This window comes from Anarrhichthys ocellatus, unplaced genomic scaffold (assembly GCF_004355925.1).
Source record: "Anarrhichthys ocellatus isolate YVR2014 unplaced genomic scaffold, GSC_Weel_1.0 scaffold13, whole genome shotgun sequence".
Classification (NCBI taxonomy): Eukaryota; Metazoa; Chordata; class Actinopteri; order Perciformes; family Anarhichadidae; genus Anarrhichthys; species Anarrhichthys ocellatus.
Genome location: NW_022280043.1, coordinates 6079318 through 6097143, shown reverse-complemented (window position 1 = coordinate 6097143; position 17826 = coordinate 6079318). Strand labels below are relative to the sequence as shown.

Here is a 17826-nt window from a genome sequence, read left to right as displayed (position 1 = left end):
ACACACACACACACACACACACATATATACACACACACACACACATACATATACATATACACACACTACGTGAATTAGTGAGTCTTCAAATTGCACAGTAATATCTTCAGTTTGCCAGTTTTCCATGGTGACAAAGGGTGGCTACTCAGGTTACAACCCCAATGGCAGTGAGAGATATCCCGAATCACAAAAATACTACTCTACACACACGCACACACACACAGACAGAGCTGACTCAACAGACCATCGCCTGTGTGGTGACGATCCACCTGATAATTTATGAGTATTGTGGGTATTTTTGCATTGTGCAGGGTGGCTGTCGTGACAAGGAGAGGAGAAGCCAATTGTGCTGAAAAACAAAAAACACTGTGTGCTTATTATGTGGGAATGCAGGCAATGCTAACAAAATCATTATACAAGCATATATCATTTTTTTTTTTCACTAATACAAATCGACTCTTTAGGCAAACTCAGCTCAGTCGGTCCAGCATGTTTTAACATCCAAACCACTGAGGTATTAATTGGATTAAAAATTACATTCTGAATGCCATCCGAGACATTTGAACTTTAGGCTTAGTCGACCCACAACACCTTCCTCTGTACTTCCACAACACTGGCAACACTGGCTCCATCGATCTGATATTTACATTGTCATAAATATCCACATTTTCACAAGAAAAATAAAGATGCTTACAGATATAGTACACAGATACCTCACACCAAAAAGTACATACAACAGTTTTGTCGCTATTTTGACCCCAAAAACCAAAGTATTTCATATTAATGATATTTCTCTTCGTTGCGGTGACACGCAAGTGCAAAAGTAAGTAAATTCATTTTTTTTTTGCATTTTGAGTGGTTGTGACAAATTAGCTGTGTTCAGTAAATTTACTGTACCCCAGGTTGACAGGAGTTGCATTTATGTATAAGCTAAGGCCATTAGACACTAATGCTATTGAACACACTGGCTTACAATATGCTAGACGGTGCTCAAACACTGAAAGCCGCCTCCTGTGTTTCTCTATTTGCTCTCTCCGCCTCTCTAAAAGGTTAAAAGCCATCACAATGGCAAACTAGCACTGCCTCGCCCGATACAGATACTTGTTCTGTATGAGAGTGTTTCTCACCTCTATAGCTCAAGGTTAAAAACAGCTATGATAGGAAATGCAGGCAAGTACAGTCACCCTTGCTCTTGGCAAGGGTCACCCTGCATTTGACCTCATGACCTGCAGCAAACTGCAACCCAGATCTCTGCCGGGTCTTACAAGAGGGCAGTACAGTCATCGAGAGCTGTACTCAAACAATTCCCAGTGGGTAAAGGGGGGAGTTGATTAGAAGGCCAGGAAAAGCATGATTAGAGGAGCTACAGTAGGACTTCTCTCATAGATTGTCCATCACAGTCACCCAGTGTCTATATAGATACAATGCATGCATGCAAATGTACAGACTCCGCCTCAAGGACAGCAGCGTGCAGTAGCCACGCAGTAATATTGGCCTGAGCGGGCCTCCGGTGGCTCGTTAGAAGGATAAATTAACAGTCAGGAGACAATCAGCCTTTAAGCTGCATCATAAAAGGGCCATTTCACTGCTTGTTGCCCGTTAGTCAATATGACTCCTGAAGCTTCGCTGTGGACGCAACCTTTTATGTGACCCGATCAATTCCCTGCATTTAACACTGTCCGCTAACGGAAAGAAATACGACATGTATCTCATTGAAAATCTAACCTGTTGCGGCTTCACTTGGGGGTGGGATTATGTTACATCCGGCCATTTACTAAAGTGTGGGAGGAGACGGTAGCGTCCATGCGGTGGAGTGAACATGGTCACTGCAGGTGGATTAGTCGGTCCTAGCATGTCAGGGCAGGCATAGCTGGAATAGAGTAAGTATGGAATAGAGTAAGTAGGGCCTTTGACACATCGGGAGCAGTAAAATACCCCACTGCTCTCTGTGGCCCTGACCTCGACACTACTGGATAAATAATAAACTCCCATAAACACTGGGAGAGAAGGATGAAGAGAGAGAGAGCGCGAGACAGAGGAATGATAGAGAGATGACGGTGGGAGCAATCGCCACGTCATAAACGATAAGTGGTGGCAATCTGTTGGTCCCAGCTAAGCGAGCGACTTCACGGCTCATTACCAATCAAGCTCCTCCTGTCAGGAGCGCTCCGAAGAGACGAGGATGAGGAGGAAGCGAAAAGAACAGACATGCTCCTCTCTAGTCTTCCTGCCTCCCGCATCCCTCTCTCCCTCCCATGTCCCTGTCAGATCGACTACACCTCACTCCCTCATCTCTTACCTCCAGGCACAGGACAAAAGTTTGCTTGTGAATACCTTGTTGAGAGCTTAGCTCAAACTCTGTGCAAACTTACTTTGTTGAATTCTGATGCTCTGCTATTTGTGCAGCACAGAAGGACTTAATGTTCTTTTTTAAATGTTGTTAAGTCAAGCGTGTCTACTGTTGCTGATAGTTTGCAGAGAAGTTTGAGAGGAAGGCAGAGAGAGTGGAAATGAAAGCTCACCAGTAGAGTGGAGCAAATACTTTGTTCTCTTCTCTAAATCACCCGATGGCTACAGTCTATACCTTTAAAACCTTCCTCCCAACCCATCACTAGCTACCAACTACCCAGTAGCTGTCACAGCCCATTGCCTTACCAAAGCAAAGGGTTTCCCACAGGAGATAGCAGGCAACCCGTAATTGCTCGACAACCCCTTCCACTTCTACAGTTTTGGTGAAGATAAGAGTGAATATGCAAGCGAGTTGCCGCCTTTATAGCCAAGCTTGTATCATGATTCCATTATTCTACTCCCACACTACACGGTTTCTACGCTTTAGTCTGTCTGTCAAGAGTCCTTGTCAAGGTACCAGTGATAGCGATAGCATGAGCAGAAGCAGTGTGAGACAAATTGTTTCTTTTCTCCGTTTGATTTCCAGTTCGTATGGACCAGATAACAGCAATGCTGTTTTCAGAATACCCCTCCACACCCTCCTGTTCATTCAGTTTATTCTGGGGCTGCACTGTGATTAATAATGGGCTATGTTTCAAATTAATTTTCAAAAATAAAAGTGGTAATATTTTCTCTTCTCTACTCAGACAGGAATGAGACCCTGGAGCCAAAAAATCCTCAGGAGGAATCCTCCATCCCTCCTTTTTCTTCTCCTCCTCCTCCTCCTCCTTTCCTCCTCTCCTTCTCTATACGTAAACAGCAGTCCGTGAGATGACAGAGCCATCCCGCTGGGACTCCATGTCATCATCCATGTAATCTCCAATCATATCATCCTGGTCATGGGGTGGGCGAAGCTGAAGGATGGGGGCCCCTCCAGTGAAGTGGTCATACCTCTCCTCCGCCTCCAGCTCATCAAACTTCCTCCTTTCTACGTCATCCAATTCATTGCTTAGCAGGATATCTTGGGCGGTGGGTGCAGTGGCAACAACTTCAGGCCGGCCCCCGATGGTGAGAGGCTGGTGGTGGTTGTTTTTCTCTCCGAGGCCCTGGTGGGATGAGCTCTCGTTGTAAACGTAGACGGGGCCGTTGTTGTTGCCGCCTCCGATGCCGCTGCTTGCGCCTCCGCCCGTGCCGTTCTTGCTGGCCTTCTTGCCGGCGCCAAATATGCGTGTCTTCATGTCACTGCCGTCATTGGCGCGGTAACCCTGCTGTTGCCTGCGGCTACGGGTGACAAGCACGGCGATCAGAGCAGCGACCAAAAGGAGGGCCAGCAGGGAGCCAATCACAGCTCCCGCCACCACGCCGGCATTGGATGGGTTCACTGAGGGCTCTGTAGGGGGGAGGATAGGCAGGGAGGGAGAAAAACGAAGAAAGAAATATGGTTGAGAAAAGCGAAAAAAAAGGAGAACAGTGGGAAACATGGAGAGAGGGCAAGAGGGAAAATAGAGGCAGCATAAAGAGGAGAAGGAAGAAAGGGTAATGTCAAGGAACAACGAGAAAGGTAGTTGGAGGATGTCAGTGGTGCTGGTCTGAATTGTATTCAGTGAAGTGTGTAAGAGTGCTGAGGTGTCAGTACAGTCAAAAGTGTGAGTGTGTGTGTGCTGAGCCTCTTCCTACACTGACATTTCCTCCTCTCCCTCAGAGCTGCTACTGTCCCAATTCCCACAGCCACGACACGACAACGTCACATCACCCCCTGTGTTGCCCTTCAACGGCCAGGGTCTATCCAAGGCTCACCACAAATCACAAGGCAAGGCAAGGCAAGGCAAGGCAAGGCAAGGCAAGGGGGGAGGGCGGGGGCGCTAGCCACGTACACTTTCTGAAGGAGCGGGGAATGGCGCGTGCAGGGGCAAAACAGGTGGAGGCCGTGCAGCGGAGGAGGATAATGATGGATTGAGGAGTGGATGTTGGGAATTAGAAGAGGAGGAGGAGGAGGTGGCGGAGTGAGTAAGTGACAAAGTGACACTGTGGAATGACAACTCTTCCTGGAAGCCATGAGCATAGAGCAGGGGGAAACCTTGGCAATGCATGTCAAAATTTATTCCAGCACTATTAGTTTAGTCATGACTGCTATGGTACACAACGCATACACAAGAAAAGAAGTACATTTTGAAATAAACAAAGGCGTTCACAGAAGGCATACTGGATAAGGAGGGTGTAAGTAAACTAGGCTCCACAGTCCAACACACAGTATTTCTGTTTGTGTATTAAAACTCCAGGGAGAGGTACAGTAGCAGTGCCTAAATCAGGGTTATGATATACTGTATATGATTTGTCAGCCATATAGTGCTCCTCTGAACCTCCCACTCCGTCGACTTCCCTCTGCAGTGATATTAGCAGAATATTTCAAAGCAGGTATTTGAACAGCAAAAAGATACAACTGGTTTGCAGAGAAGGAAACCACCAGTCAACAGGCTTGGTATTGTTTAAAATGTTTCGATTTACTGTGGTAATAACACACCTACATTTCACCAACACCAAAACACTGTTCTGCATTCATTACTTTGAGTAACGTCTTTATAAAATCAGCCTATTTAAATACAATAGTTATGTTTGCAGTCATACAGCCTAAAAAAAATATACAACTGTGTAAAATGAGCAATATTATGATTTCAAATCAGGAAGTATCTGATCACAATTACGCAAAACAGCTTTCAGTACTTGCCATGGACACATTTCAGTCATTACTCAAAAAGTATTGAGGTTTGATACCAGGTCTAGTCAAGACACGACTAGCGAGTAAAGCCTCTGGGAGAACCACGACAGTGTTACTGCTTTGCACAGGCTTTTCGGGGCCATGAGTTCAGGGCTCTAAGTGCTTTCTGGGAGTACGACAACTCCCTGCAGACCCTGTGACCGTTTCCCCCATGTGGTCATCATCTATAACTCAGTGGGCAGGGAGTATGGCACCAACACTGCCGGAGTTAAGGGTCAGCTCCACTCATGCTGTACACATTCACTGTACTGTGAAGCACTTTCCACAAAAATGTTCTCCAAATCGCAGACAAGGAAATGTGTACAAGTAATAACTTTTATAGGTGGGAGAAACGCTTCAGTATGTCCAGGGTTCAAAGTATGCAAGTTTAGAGCTTAGATGTTTTTTGTATGAATACATGTATTTTATTATTTTTAGTTAATTAATATACTTGTTTATTCTGTTTGGATAATTTTCAATATCCCAGGTGCAGTACGTAAAATGATTTCATTTCACTGCACATTGACGCCGAAACCTTATCTTATGTAATCAAGTATTTTTATCATCCATCATCTTTAAGTGTTCCTGCTTTCTTCAGGTTTGAGCGCATAAGCTACATAATAAAATCAAGAACCCTTGGCTAAGCTGAACATCCTGTCTGTTGCTCTGGCTTTCCTTTGCACTCTCTGCGCTTTCACCAGCCGCTGCAGAGGATTAAACAGCGGACGCTGCAGTTGAAATCCCTCCCTAAATTTGAAAGGTAGTGAATCAGCCCGGTTCTTATTGTCATTCCTATTCCAAATCCATCAGAAGCCAGCCCCTCTTGTTAAGTGTACAGAGAGTTGGCAGAATTACTCGTGTAACACCGATTCTTGTCAAGAGAAGAAGTGGTAGTCTACACCGGTGCTCCGCTCTTCTCGTCCTCTTTATTTCTGCCTCTCCTCTTCTAGCCCTTTCTTCATCTCTGCCTCCACTCCACCAGCTGTCTCCTGCATGTTCTCTAAATCTGTTTTTCCTGCCATCTCTCCATTTTATGGTTGTATTTCTGTCGCATGCTACTTTTCTCCTCTGCGCTTCATTTTCAACATGTGCCATGGGGGGAAAAAAATAAAAAATAATTCATGTGGGTATATTTCTCTCCACCGACCTCCCCAAGCACACCGTCTCCCTCCCCTCCTTCTCTCCCGCGAGCAGTGCTAAACATTCCTGTTCACACACATAAGAGTGAGAGCTAGCCCTCAGTGTCCACTTGTAACAGGAACACAAGAAATGCATTATCACCTCGGGCTCCATGGAGCTCTGGCACATGCAACGCGGCAACAATCTCTGTGCAAACTTAGAGCCGGATGCTGCTACACATTGCCGTCTCATCAAAGGGAATTACGCTGAAATTGAAATGCAAATTCTCCCTAAATTCCTCTCATTCAATTATTTTTAATGTGTCGATAAAGTCACTTCTTAAGTGTCTCTCTCAAAGTCTCAAAATCCTTTCGTGGGTGATAATTCATGTTTTATTCTACTCTTCTAGAGACTATGCTTAAAAGATTCAAGAGATGGATGTAAAAGAAGCCACCCCAGGATCCCAGTACAGGCCCACTACACTGGGATCCTGGGGTGGCTTCTTTGGTAGGACACATCCTAACAAAGCACCAGAGGAATGTATTTCAGTGGGTGAGGAGAGGACATCTTCCAAACACATGCTGCTGGATGAGTTAGCAGAAAAACCTGCAATATGCATGCTGTGTGGATAAGAAGGGGGGAAAAACAAACATGCAGAACTACAGTACCCCACCCCTTAGCCAAACACACACACACACACCATACTGTGGAAACCAAAAAAACAGAATGCTTCTTATGAAGTCATGTCCAGCACGACCGTAAGCTCCAAGTGACCGCAAGTAATGAGAGAGATGGAGCGGAGGTAACGTCTACTGCAGCCTCCCAAAAACATGCATGGTCAGACACACACAAACACGCACACACAACCATGGTCACCAGTGGCCCGACGCTGGGCTGGGCTGCACCTAGAGCATAGCTTAGTAGTATTCTCTGTCAGCATGTTAACTTATTGAAGAGAGCCGTGTGTGTGCGTGAGTGTGTCCTAATGAGGGGTGGGCAGGGGGCCAGTAGCAGGCTGGAGGGAGACTTGGCTCCATCAGACCTGTTCCCTAGCCGTTTTCGCATGGCCGGAGACGCACACTGACAGATACAGGCAGACACACACACACACCCAAACCCGGTGAAGGAAATTGGCCAAGCCCTTTGCTCTTGAACTGCCTTCCTAGAAGAGTCTGGAATTGGGAGAAAATGCACCGAATTGAGAGGAAATATATTTTCCGTTGAACTGACGAGCCCCTGGATTGAGGACATTTAACTTTTTGAGGTTCAGCTGATGTACCCCTGTACAGAACGGTGAAGGGGTTAGCCACACAAGAACCCTGCGAGAGGAGACTAGAATGGAGGGACGGATGAAGAGATGGGGACTACTAAGCTGTGATTAAGGAAGAGCTTCTGGTTTTAAAGAGTTAAGCTTTAAGAAAGGAAGATAGCACGGGCATAAGCAGGGGGGAGAGAGAGAGAGAATGCTGGGGGCAGGAGTCTCTTCTCTGAGTGGGGGAGATCAGTGCCAGACTTGTGGAGGCTGAAAGACAACCTGTGAGAGATAAGGAGGATGAGGAGAGAGCATATGCTAACTGTGAGGATGAGAGATGCAACGAAAAGAGCAAACTGCAGCAAAAGAGATGGCGAGGGAGAGATAAATCGAAAGAAAGTGGAGGGGAAAGCAGCGGTAGAATACTTTTGCGTGTGTGAGTAAGCAGCGGGATCGAAGATGAGAGGAGGTGAGGAGATGACATCCATCTCTTTCTGCCTCCGAAGGCACAGGACAAGACTGAGGGTCGAGGATACGGGCAAACACCCACACAGACACACAAGTGCGTAGATTTATGTGTGTGTGTCAGCAGCTGTGGGGTAGAGAGGAGTGGGGGACCTGCTATGTAGCAGGTGCTGGCCATTTCACGCCTGTCGGCCCCTCTTAGCCCTGTTTGTATACACACATTCACATTAGCCTCCACAGGTCTGCATTGCTATCCCATCTGGAGTCATTCCGCATCTTTCTCTCGCTCTGTTTCGACAATCATCCACTCTTACATTTCACTCCGACCAATACAAACTCAATCTCTTTCTTTCTGAACACTTCTCGCCATCTCTCTGCCTTCAACAAAACCTTCCTCACTCCGACACTTGCCAGTTGCCTCGGTCACCTCTTAACTGCCGGCAAATTTAGCTTGCATCTAATCCTCCTCTTTGCCAGTGAGTAAGAGAGGAGTGGGAAGGAGGGAGGAGGTGGCCGGCCGAGAGAGCACAAGAGGAGGTGGAGGAAAGAGATGGTAGGACAAGGAAACTGTGGGAAGTTCAACACTGGAAGAGACGAGAGAAACGAAAAGGAGAGAGGAAGGGAAAGAAAAGGAGAAAGTGGGATGAAGAATGGGAGTGGAAACGTAGGATAAAAGACCGAGGAAGAAGGGAGCGGATGGTGGAATGAGGAGAGAAGCAGCCAGGAGCTGAAGCAGCAAAGGGTGACTGATCCGCTCTGAGAGGCTTGGAGACAGACAGACACGCACGCTATGCTGAGAGATAGTGGAGGCCAATAGCACTGGAGATAGGATGCTGTGGCACAAGATTCCCATGGGAGTTTTAAATGCCGTCAGCATCTGCTCTCTCTCCCTCTATCCTTAATGCAACGCTCTCTCGGTGTGAGGGGAGCATGCTGGCACTGATTTATCCTGGTGCACGTTCTCTGGCTTTTTAGTTTAAAAGCAGCCGCCTCCATCTTCCTCCCTCTGCTGCCTCAATCGTTGTATCTTCCTTGCTTGTTGCTTGTAATACACAGCAGGAGATGGTGACATCCTTTGTGCTACAGAAGCCAGTTACGCTACTGTGCAGCAGTACAGAATGGCCCCAGAGGAGTGGTGATGCATGCAGTGGCACCATAAGGAGCCAAGGGACTCCCCAAAGATGGGGGGAGAGAGAGAATGAAATAAGTAGAGACTGAGTAAGAGGACAAGAAAAAAAAAAAAAAGGAAAGAAAAAATGAGGGCATGAAGAAGATGGGTTGCTTTTAAACTGGAGCCTCCAGAAAACCCCCCCCCCCCCCCCCCCCATTACAGGCTCGATTTACCCCCATGTCAGCAGAAAATAACTTCCGGTTAAGTGCAGGCAGAAGAGTGGAGGGGATGTATTTTGTATGAAGTGAAATGCAGGAGTGAACCTTGTTGAGGGGTGGACCTATTGAGGGACAGAGGGGGTTGGAGGTATGGACTGTTTTTTTTTTTTTTTTTTTTTTTTAAATCACAACGGGCACCGTTCTGGATGGTACAACAAGCTACACAGCACACAGACAGATGCATACACACAACACATCGCAAATATGAACCAGCAAACACACATAGACAGACAGTGTATCAGCGCTCATCTCGTCTCAGCTAAGCTAAGGCAACACTGAAATCGACTTCATTTCAAAGTCAACAGTGTCACTTTTAGTGATGGCAGCCTTATCTTCAAGTCACTGACTCTAATGAGCATGCTCATTTGCTTTGCTTTAGTCTCTCCTGTCATTAGTGTTGGGCCAAGGGTACTTCTGAGAAGCTACTCCGTAGCTTTTGTGATCATGACTTTAGGGGGCTGACTGCTCTCTCTCTCATTTTAGTAAAATAAAGGAAAAGCAAAAAATATCTCATCTATGTGCACCGCTCACAATGGGAACTACCACTAAAAACCTTGTGAAAAAACGCTTTGTAAATGCCATGTGATGTAGAAAGCCGATAGACAGACCTTGAGTGCCGCCGAGGCATGGAAACTTTGATAATTCAGTTTTATTGAGAGCATGCAAAGAGACAGAAATGTGACATGCATTCTTAATAGGACACAGAGGAAGAGAGATATGAAAAGTTGAAAGGGAGAACCCAAAAGCACGCACATACATATTCACTCTCTAAAACACACACACACACACACGTGGACAGAGCAGCTGGACCCTCTAACCCTAAACTACACACCCAAGACAGACCTCAGCACAGATAATGTGTGTTTGTAGGCGTTTGTTCATGCGACATGTGAGGCAGAACAAGGTGTGTATCCCTGAGGAAAACATTGGAGCATAACACACCAGGAAATGTGTTGCATGTGTGATGAAAGTGCACTTGGTTCCAGTTGAGATGATATAAATGTTTTCATTTACAAGCCAGGGGAAAGGTTAGATGATGAACGAGACCCATGTGAGCCACAAATGTGTTTTTCATTTCACTTCTGAAATGTTAACTGCTTTACTGAAACATTTACTATGTCTAATTCATCTGTGTCGTAGGACATTTGCAAATTACACAAATGGGCGGATTTGCGATCTCAGGAGTGATTTTTAATGGTAATTTATCAAATCACAGAGAAGTGCATTAAACAACCCTTTTATTACTTGTGTCAAGCACACGTTGTTGTAGTCAAAGCAGGTTTAAGTGCATTTCTAAATGTTATCGGACCTACATCTTGAGGACACCATGTATTTATATACTGTCATGTTCACGTGTTGGTGTGTGTGCGCTCGCTTGTGTCCTCAAACTCACCTCTGACAATGACCGTGACCTGGTCCCTGCCGGTCCCGATCCGGTTCTTCACCTCGCAGACAAAAGTGGTGTTGACCGCATCGTCCACCTTCAGCACCTTCAGCACATTTTCTGTGATCACAACCGTGTCTGGCTTCTCTCCTGACATCCTGCAGGGACATGAGCATACCGACATGAGAAAGAAGAAAGGGGAGCAGGCCAAAAAAAGAATAAAAAGAAAATAGGATTGTAGTTTGTTTAACTTTGGGCACAATGAGGTCATTAAGACAGATGTGCATTTACAGAAATGTGCTGTATTGTGCTATGTCATCAAATTCCACTAATCTTGATCGGAAGTGCAAAACTAATCAGTACCCCCCTTCCTCAAAAGTCAATCCATTATCACACAGTGGAGGAAAATACGATGGGGACAGGAGCAAAACTGCTGGATCTGGGCCCAAAAACTCATCTCTCCCATTTTTAAGTAACAGACTTTTCCATTTGTGTTGCTTTTTTTCTTTTTCAAATTTTGTCAGTTACATTAATAGCTGATAATACAAAATAAATGGGGAAAGAGCGAGTCATATTGTGTTTCTCATTATGCTCGGGTTAAACCTTGAGTCACCGAGTCCATTATGAAAAATGATAAGGCTATCTCCATAATCAGAGCACAGGTCTGTAGTAGCAATAATAAAAAGTGCTGATTACAGCTCTGTGGACCTGGGAATGAAGGGTAAGGAAGATTGAGAGGAAAAGAGGAAGCAAGAAACGCTGAGAAAGAGAGAAAGAGCAAAACGTAACAAAAGAGATGATGGATGTTAAGATACTCACGTCTTCCACTGGGTGGTCACTGGAGCAGGGTTTCCGGTAGCCTCGCAGGTGAGCACGACATTGGTACGACCAACATACCAATTATTGTCATAACCTATGATTTTCACCTGAGGGGGGTCTGAGGGAAGGACAGGTGAATGGCAGAAGGGAGGAGAAAAAAAAAATGAACTCAATTAGTCACTCAATTAGAACAGGAAAGTAATTCATGGGTTTTATGTGCGTGTGTGTGTCTTACACTGAACTGCTAGCTTCAACGGGAAGCTCTCTGGTTTGACCTGGGTCCTGTGCATCACCACGCAGCTGAGGTCTTTCCCATTGTCTGCTGGTGTGGGAACCATGCGGTACTCGCTACTCATGGTCACCATGTCGTCGGTACCCGTCTTGGACACCGTTGTCGCATTGCCGCTGGCTGCGGTCACCCAGGAGATCTCGGCAGCGGGGCGGCCATCAGCAGACTCGCAGCGCGCCACAACGACTGGCTTAGTGCCTGCTACCACTGATACGATGGAGGCCGAGTTCTGCGGTTTAGCTGATGGATGGATGGACGTAGGGATTGATGCAAGGGTGAAGGGTGAAGAGAGAGAGAGACAGAGAAGATTAGAGGATGTATAAATAGATAATAGAAATAAGACAGCTGAGGGAAAGATAATGTGCAGCATTATTGATAAACAATTTGAGTCGCCAGCCTGGCAAAATCAAATCCAAAAACACAAACTACTTTTGTCCCCCCCACTCACCCTCTCTCCTCTGTTTATTATCTGTCCAGAGCCTACATTGATAAACACTTACAAGCACCAGTCCAAACGCATCCAAACCCTAAATCTTCTTTCCCTCTGCCTACATTTCTTTAATCTATCCCCCTCCCTCTCACCCGCCACTGTTGATAAACAATTTCCATGACTGGTCCAGTGCATTTCCATACACAAATTCTAAATCACTACACGATCGCCGTCCTCCCCCACCCTCTCTACTCCATCTCCTTCCTCATCCCTCCACAATTTCCCTCCATGATACGAGTGTGGGATCAGAGGAGAGCAGGCAGGACAAGAGCTGACAGCGGGCATGACAAGCAGCCAGATCAATATAGTGCCTTAGGGGAGGCAGGGAGGTATGATGCGTTGGAGAGTGAAGAGAGTGGAGCGGAGGCACTGGTGGCCAAGGTTAGACCAATGGCATGGCATGGGCATTAACAGGCACACAATTGATCTGACAATACCACTTAGAATAGCAATTAAGCCTCGCTGGACATGCTTTTAACCTGCATGCTACCTTTGGGTGAGGGATAGAGAGCTAGAGAGACAGAGACTACTTTGCATATTATACATATATAAAATAACTAAAACTGTAACAGCTTCAATGCACCTCGATTCAACAAGGCTAACTCTACTGGAGAGACAAGCGCCATGAGACACAGAAAAGCGAGGCCAGTTCTCTTGTTATGAATCGCTTTGACTAATGAATCTATTCATGGTATGAAAGTCTGGCAAAAGGTCTTTGACATTCTACAGATCTTTCAGAACAGATTAGTCCGGGTTGAGTTGGGTTTGATTCCTTTGTACGCGACAAAGAGACAATTTAGGCTTGAAAAGTGGTACTTTTCCGAAAGTAATAAGACATTTTATAAGGAAGCATTTAGCAATGTTTCATGTCCTCGCGAGGCAGAAACCTGTGATGGTATGAAGCCCCGTTGGAACGCAACCGTTTCAACAGCTCGGGTGTTTGCATGGCAGGCCGAGACATAAAATCACAACCCACTGTGGTGCATTATATTCAGACCCGCTTCCGTATGGTTGGAGGAACTCACCAGACTAGAGCTAGTGTTGCTAACATTTAATACCAACATGGGTAATTGTTAAAGTTCTGTGGTTCCAGAATCGGTTACCCTGGTATATTAAATAATAAAGCAGCTACCACAGTTTTCAGAAGGAGATCAAATTGTGACATGAAAACATATAGTTATCATTTTAGTTATAATCATTTCTTTGTAATTTTCCTCATGTTTTGGATGCCAATCTGTGTATACACATTACATGGATTATGTTAGTGACCTACCCAGCATGACCAGGTGCGTGATGCCTTGCTCGTTGCCACTGGGGTAGGTAGCATACTCGCAGATGTACTTCCCCTCATCTGTCATCCTAACATTGCTTATCTCGATGGAGGGGCTGGCCAGGTTTGGAGGAGTGGGCGTGAAGCGGACTCTGCCCTTCACGGGCGAGTTAGTTGGGTAGCTGGGATCAAAGTTGGGGTGAAACACAGCGATGTTGATCCTCTCTCCTTCCTTTGGCTCGTAGATCCACGTGATCTGTGGTGGAGGGGAAGGGCACGGGGTCAGTGGTCAGGATGCGTACAGGGGCTAGGGAACAACAGCAGGCCTCATTTATCATGGCACTGATAAGCGACACTGCAGAGCATTTTAAGACATCATCCATATTTCTGTAAACTCCACGGGGCAGTGTACACAGCGGCATCACAATCAAGGAAGTGGAACAGGTATGAATATGGATGCGACTTTCAGGAGCAGCATTTGCTCTCTCTCAGCTGCTCTTAGCGGAACCAAACTGAGTTGTGTGCTTCTCTCTTCATCAAGATGCGACTCAGAAGTGTTTCTATTACCATATTCAATCCCCTGAAGCAAAATGAAAGTCAGTATTGTTTGTTTGGAGCAATAAAACATTAAGTCTAAATGTGATAAAAACCTATTACCAGCCTTAGGATAATTTCTGTGGGCTATGATTTCCTAGATTAAGTTTTAATGGGATAGGTAAACAAGGCACATGGACCTGTGTTATCCTTTTAATGTTTATTTTGATTGCAATGAATGGCTCTTATTCATCTGATGGACTACGTTTCACACACCTGCAGAATCAGGTTGATGCGTAATTGACGAATACTTCATTCTGCAGCAAAATAGGCACATGTTTAGCAAAATATTACATAGCCTATTCGCTTAATGGCCAATGTGTTTGCTTCAATTGTGAAAGCAAATCGTATTCCCAAGCAATTTCAACAAATTGTACTGTGTCAAGTCAGCACAATGAGCTGCAATTTCGGGATGAAACAGACATTTTTATGAGAATTTCACAGCACAAACCCAGTTTAGAGCCGATATGAGTGCAGTTGTATAAAGAAGTAATCAAATCCAAACTGAAAAAAAAGAAAAAGAATTCTATTAAGACAGTGTATCACCATAGTGAGCTGAATCCCAGTGGCATCAGTGAAGGCGCAGCGCAGGTTGACAGTCTGACCAGGATACGACAACACCTCTGGCTCCACCTTCACCCGCTGACCCGACACTCCTAGGAGAAGTAGAGAAAGAGGCAGAAACATTGTCAGTCTTTCCTTTTATCCCTTAACTAGCAGAGGAGACAAGGAAAGGGAGCAGAGGAATCGTGTTGGTACAGAGCCTCCTGATAAATGAGGACAGTGTGGAAGTGTCTGGTACAACAGAGGACAGCATTAGTGAAGCCAGGCAAGTAGGCCAAGAGTCTGGTATCTCTCCATGGCCGTGCGTGTGTGTGGACGGAGTGGGAGGAAAAAAAAAAGAGGGGGATATGTGCTGAAAAAAAAAAACAGAAAAAATAGGAAATCCAGCTCTCTTTGGCACGTAGGTCATAAATCATCCGGATGGTTTATGCTTTTCTGTAGCCTGCCATTTGCTGTGCCGACACATTCCTGTGTTACAGCAAAGAGTCAAAATAAATATGCTTTTCTTAGTGTGTTGTGTCAGTGGGTGTGTGAGAAACAGAAAGCGCGAGGGAGCTTTAAAACGACAATCTGTCCACATTTACGTGTGTGTGTGTCTGTGTGTAATCCAGGTCTCAGTGAAAATGTAATTACTTGTTTGAGTAAGCGCGCATTAGTGTATGTCAGCAAGATGGCACCTGTTTTAAGTAAGAGTGGATTACCTGCAGATACACAACTTCAAATGTCTGCAGCCAGGGTCTGTGTATGTGTGTGTGTGTGAGAGAGAGAGAGAATGCTAGTGTGCTTACAATGTGTCTAGCAGCAAGCTACACACATACAACAGCACCAAGGAAACAATTTCCCCTAAAGACGAACAGTATTTGCGGCACTAGTTCCACCAGTTTGTGCTGAGCCAAAGCAGTTGTGAGACTAATATGATCTACAGGGCTGATGGAGCACACACACAAACACCCACACGCATTAAACCCATTGGCTGGCAGATAAGAGGAAAGGCCAGTGCTGTCTCTCTCTTTTGACAAGCAATGAACACCGCACCTTCTCTACTCTCGGGAGATCCGAGTTATCAATACAGCGGAAGAGAAAAGGGAGCAAGGAGCAAAAGACTGAGTGGGGAAAGTGGAGGAAAACAAGCCTTTCCTAGAATAACACCAGCTCTCCCAGGACCAGCCCAATTTACAACCACAAAACAACCCCCTTGTAGCCCACAGAGGAACCTCTGGACAACCACTAAGCAGCCCGTGGGAGCAGCACAGAGCCTTATTGGGCTGGAGAGAGGAACAGCTTGCTCTTTTTTCTCTCTCTTGGACACATACGCGAGCATATCTGTGCAAGTGGACACACAAAAGCATGTGTACACAGACACACACACACACACACACACACACACGACAGCTTTATTGTCGATCTCCTGGCATGTGATCTTTAAAATGTCGAGCATTTGGAGAAGACTACGCTTCAACCCTGTCTAACTACCCGGACTAGTCTGACCAACTACAGATTGGCTTTTGTTAGGAATGAAAGCTGCACTCTGGTTACCACACGACGTAGCAGAACAAAAGCAAAGAGGATTAAGGGTTATTGAAACCCTTGATTACTAGTATTGCTTCAGTGTATGGACCAAATGTCAGAGGTCACTACACAATGTGGGACTGGAGATTAGTTACTCTGCCTCAGGTCTCACTTGTCTGCACATGTGCAAATTCACACACACAACCACATGCACAGCAGTTGTGTCCACACATAATGTGGGGTTAGAGCTGAGCTGGGCCTGTTGTCTGTCATTCTGAGGCAATAAGAGGAGAGCCAACACAGGTCAGCTCCAGCCAGAGCTCAGATGAAAAACAGGCTGGCCTTATGAGACTCTATGCAGCCCCAGGGAAATGAATATTACACACAAGACGCATAAAGACTGGCACGTCTTTATCCTCCATGATAGTCGCCAAATCCCAGCCCCGAAGTCTCAGAGACTCTGTGTCATTGGATCAGCAGACACAAAAGAAAAAGTCAGCGTGTGCACGCGTGTGTGTCTACACCAACACGAAGGGCTTTTGCAGATGTTTGAAATACTAATTGTCAGTATAAATATTTAGAGAGCATTGGTCATATTAAATAGAAGAGAGAGAGAGAGAGAGACGGGAGAAGGAGGGAGTCAGGAACTAAGGGAATTAGAGAATAAAAGACGGTTCAAGGGTAAGACTGAGAAGAGAGGAGGAGGGAGACGGAGGGAGAGAAAGAAAGGGTTGGAGGGGAGGAGAGTGGTAACAGAAGCCTTGTGTCACCGCTGCTCTACTTTACAGTAGCTCGGCTGCCTGCAGGTGACACACAAAGAACGCCACCAAACGCACATGAACAAACAAATGCACGCGTACGCAAACTGCCCTCTTCAGCATTCTCAAGTAGTCACATGTCATCATCCAAAGCACTGTCACCTATCATTATGTCTTTGACACCCACATGATGTGCCTGCACACGCATTATGCTGCGACAGTCTTGACATATTAACACAGTCCTCTCTGATCCCCCTCCCTGGTCACACTGACATTTCCATATTTCCCACCATTTCTCTATGAAGAGGAAATTAATCAGGAAGGAAGGAGGAGAGGAAGTGTGCGAGGTGACAGGAAGGATGAAAAGGAGGAGACCAGGGATGGCTTGGGAATGCCAAATTGATGGAGGATGAGAGTGGAATAGGGGGGCGCGGGGGGTGAGGTGTAAGGAAAGTGGGGATGAAAGTGTGCGAAGGGAACGCGGCGCCAGGAATAGAAAATGAAAGAGTGAGTGCAAAGAGAAAGTGCTGAGAGAAGAGGAGAGGAGGATCTCGAAGGAGAGACGACGTGGGCTATAAACAAGGTTAATAGGAGACAGCTGAGGGACATTTACAAGAGAGAAATAAGAGAAGTGAGAGAGAAAGTAGGTGGAAAGAAAGAGAACAAGGGGGGAAACTAAAAATGGAGACGGGGGGGGGGGGGGGAACAAGGTTAATAGGAGACAGCTGAGGGACATTTACTTAATGAGCAGGCCATTTTCATCCAAAATGTTGATGAATGC

General features: G+C 45.8%; 1 protein-coding gene across 2 annotated transcripts in view; it reads right to left on the bottom strand.

The window, feature by feature from the left end:
• Window positions 1-17826, bottom strand: part of LOC116386481 (nectin-2) — a 75199-nt gene that overhangs the window by 32295 nt on the left and 25078 nt on the right. The window contains exons 2-7 of one of the 2 annotated variants that reach the window (XM_031852750.1): window positions 14761-14870; window positions 13624-13876; window positions 11807-12100; window positions 11572-11689; window positions 10762-10910; window positions 796-3778 (exon numbers count right to left, since the gene is read on the bottom strand). In XM_031852750.1, the coding sequence (XP_031708610.1) occupies window positions 3195-3778; window positions 10762-10910; window positions 11572-11689; window positions 11807-12100; window positions 13624-13876; window positions 14761-14870 (1508 nt within the window). In that variant the 3' untranslated portion in view covers window positions 796-3194. Of the gene's footprint in view, window positions 1-795; window positions 3779-10761; window positions 10911-11571; window positions 11690-11806; window positions 12101-13623; window positions 13877-14760; window positions 14871-17826 lie in introns of those variants that run through there. The other variant, XM_031852751.1, reaches the window with a different exon arrangement.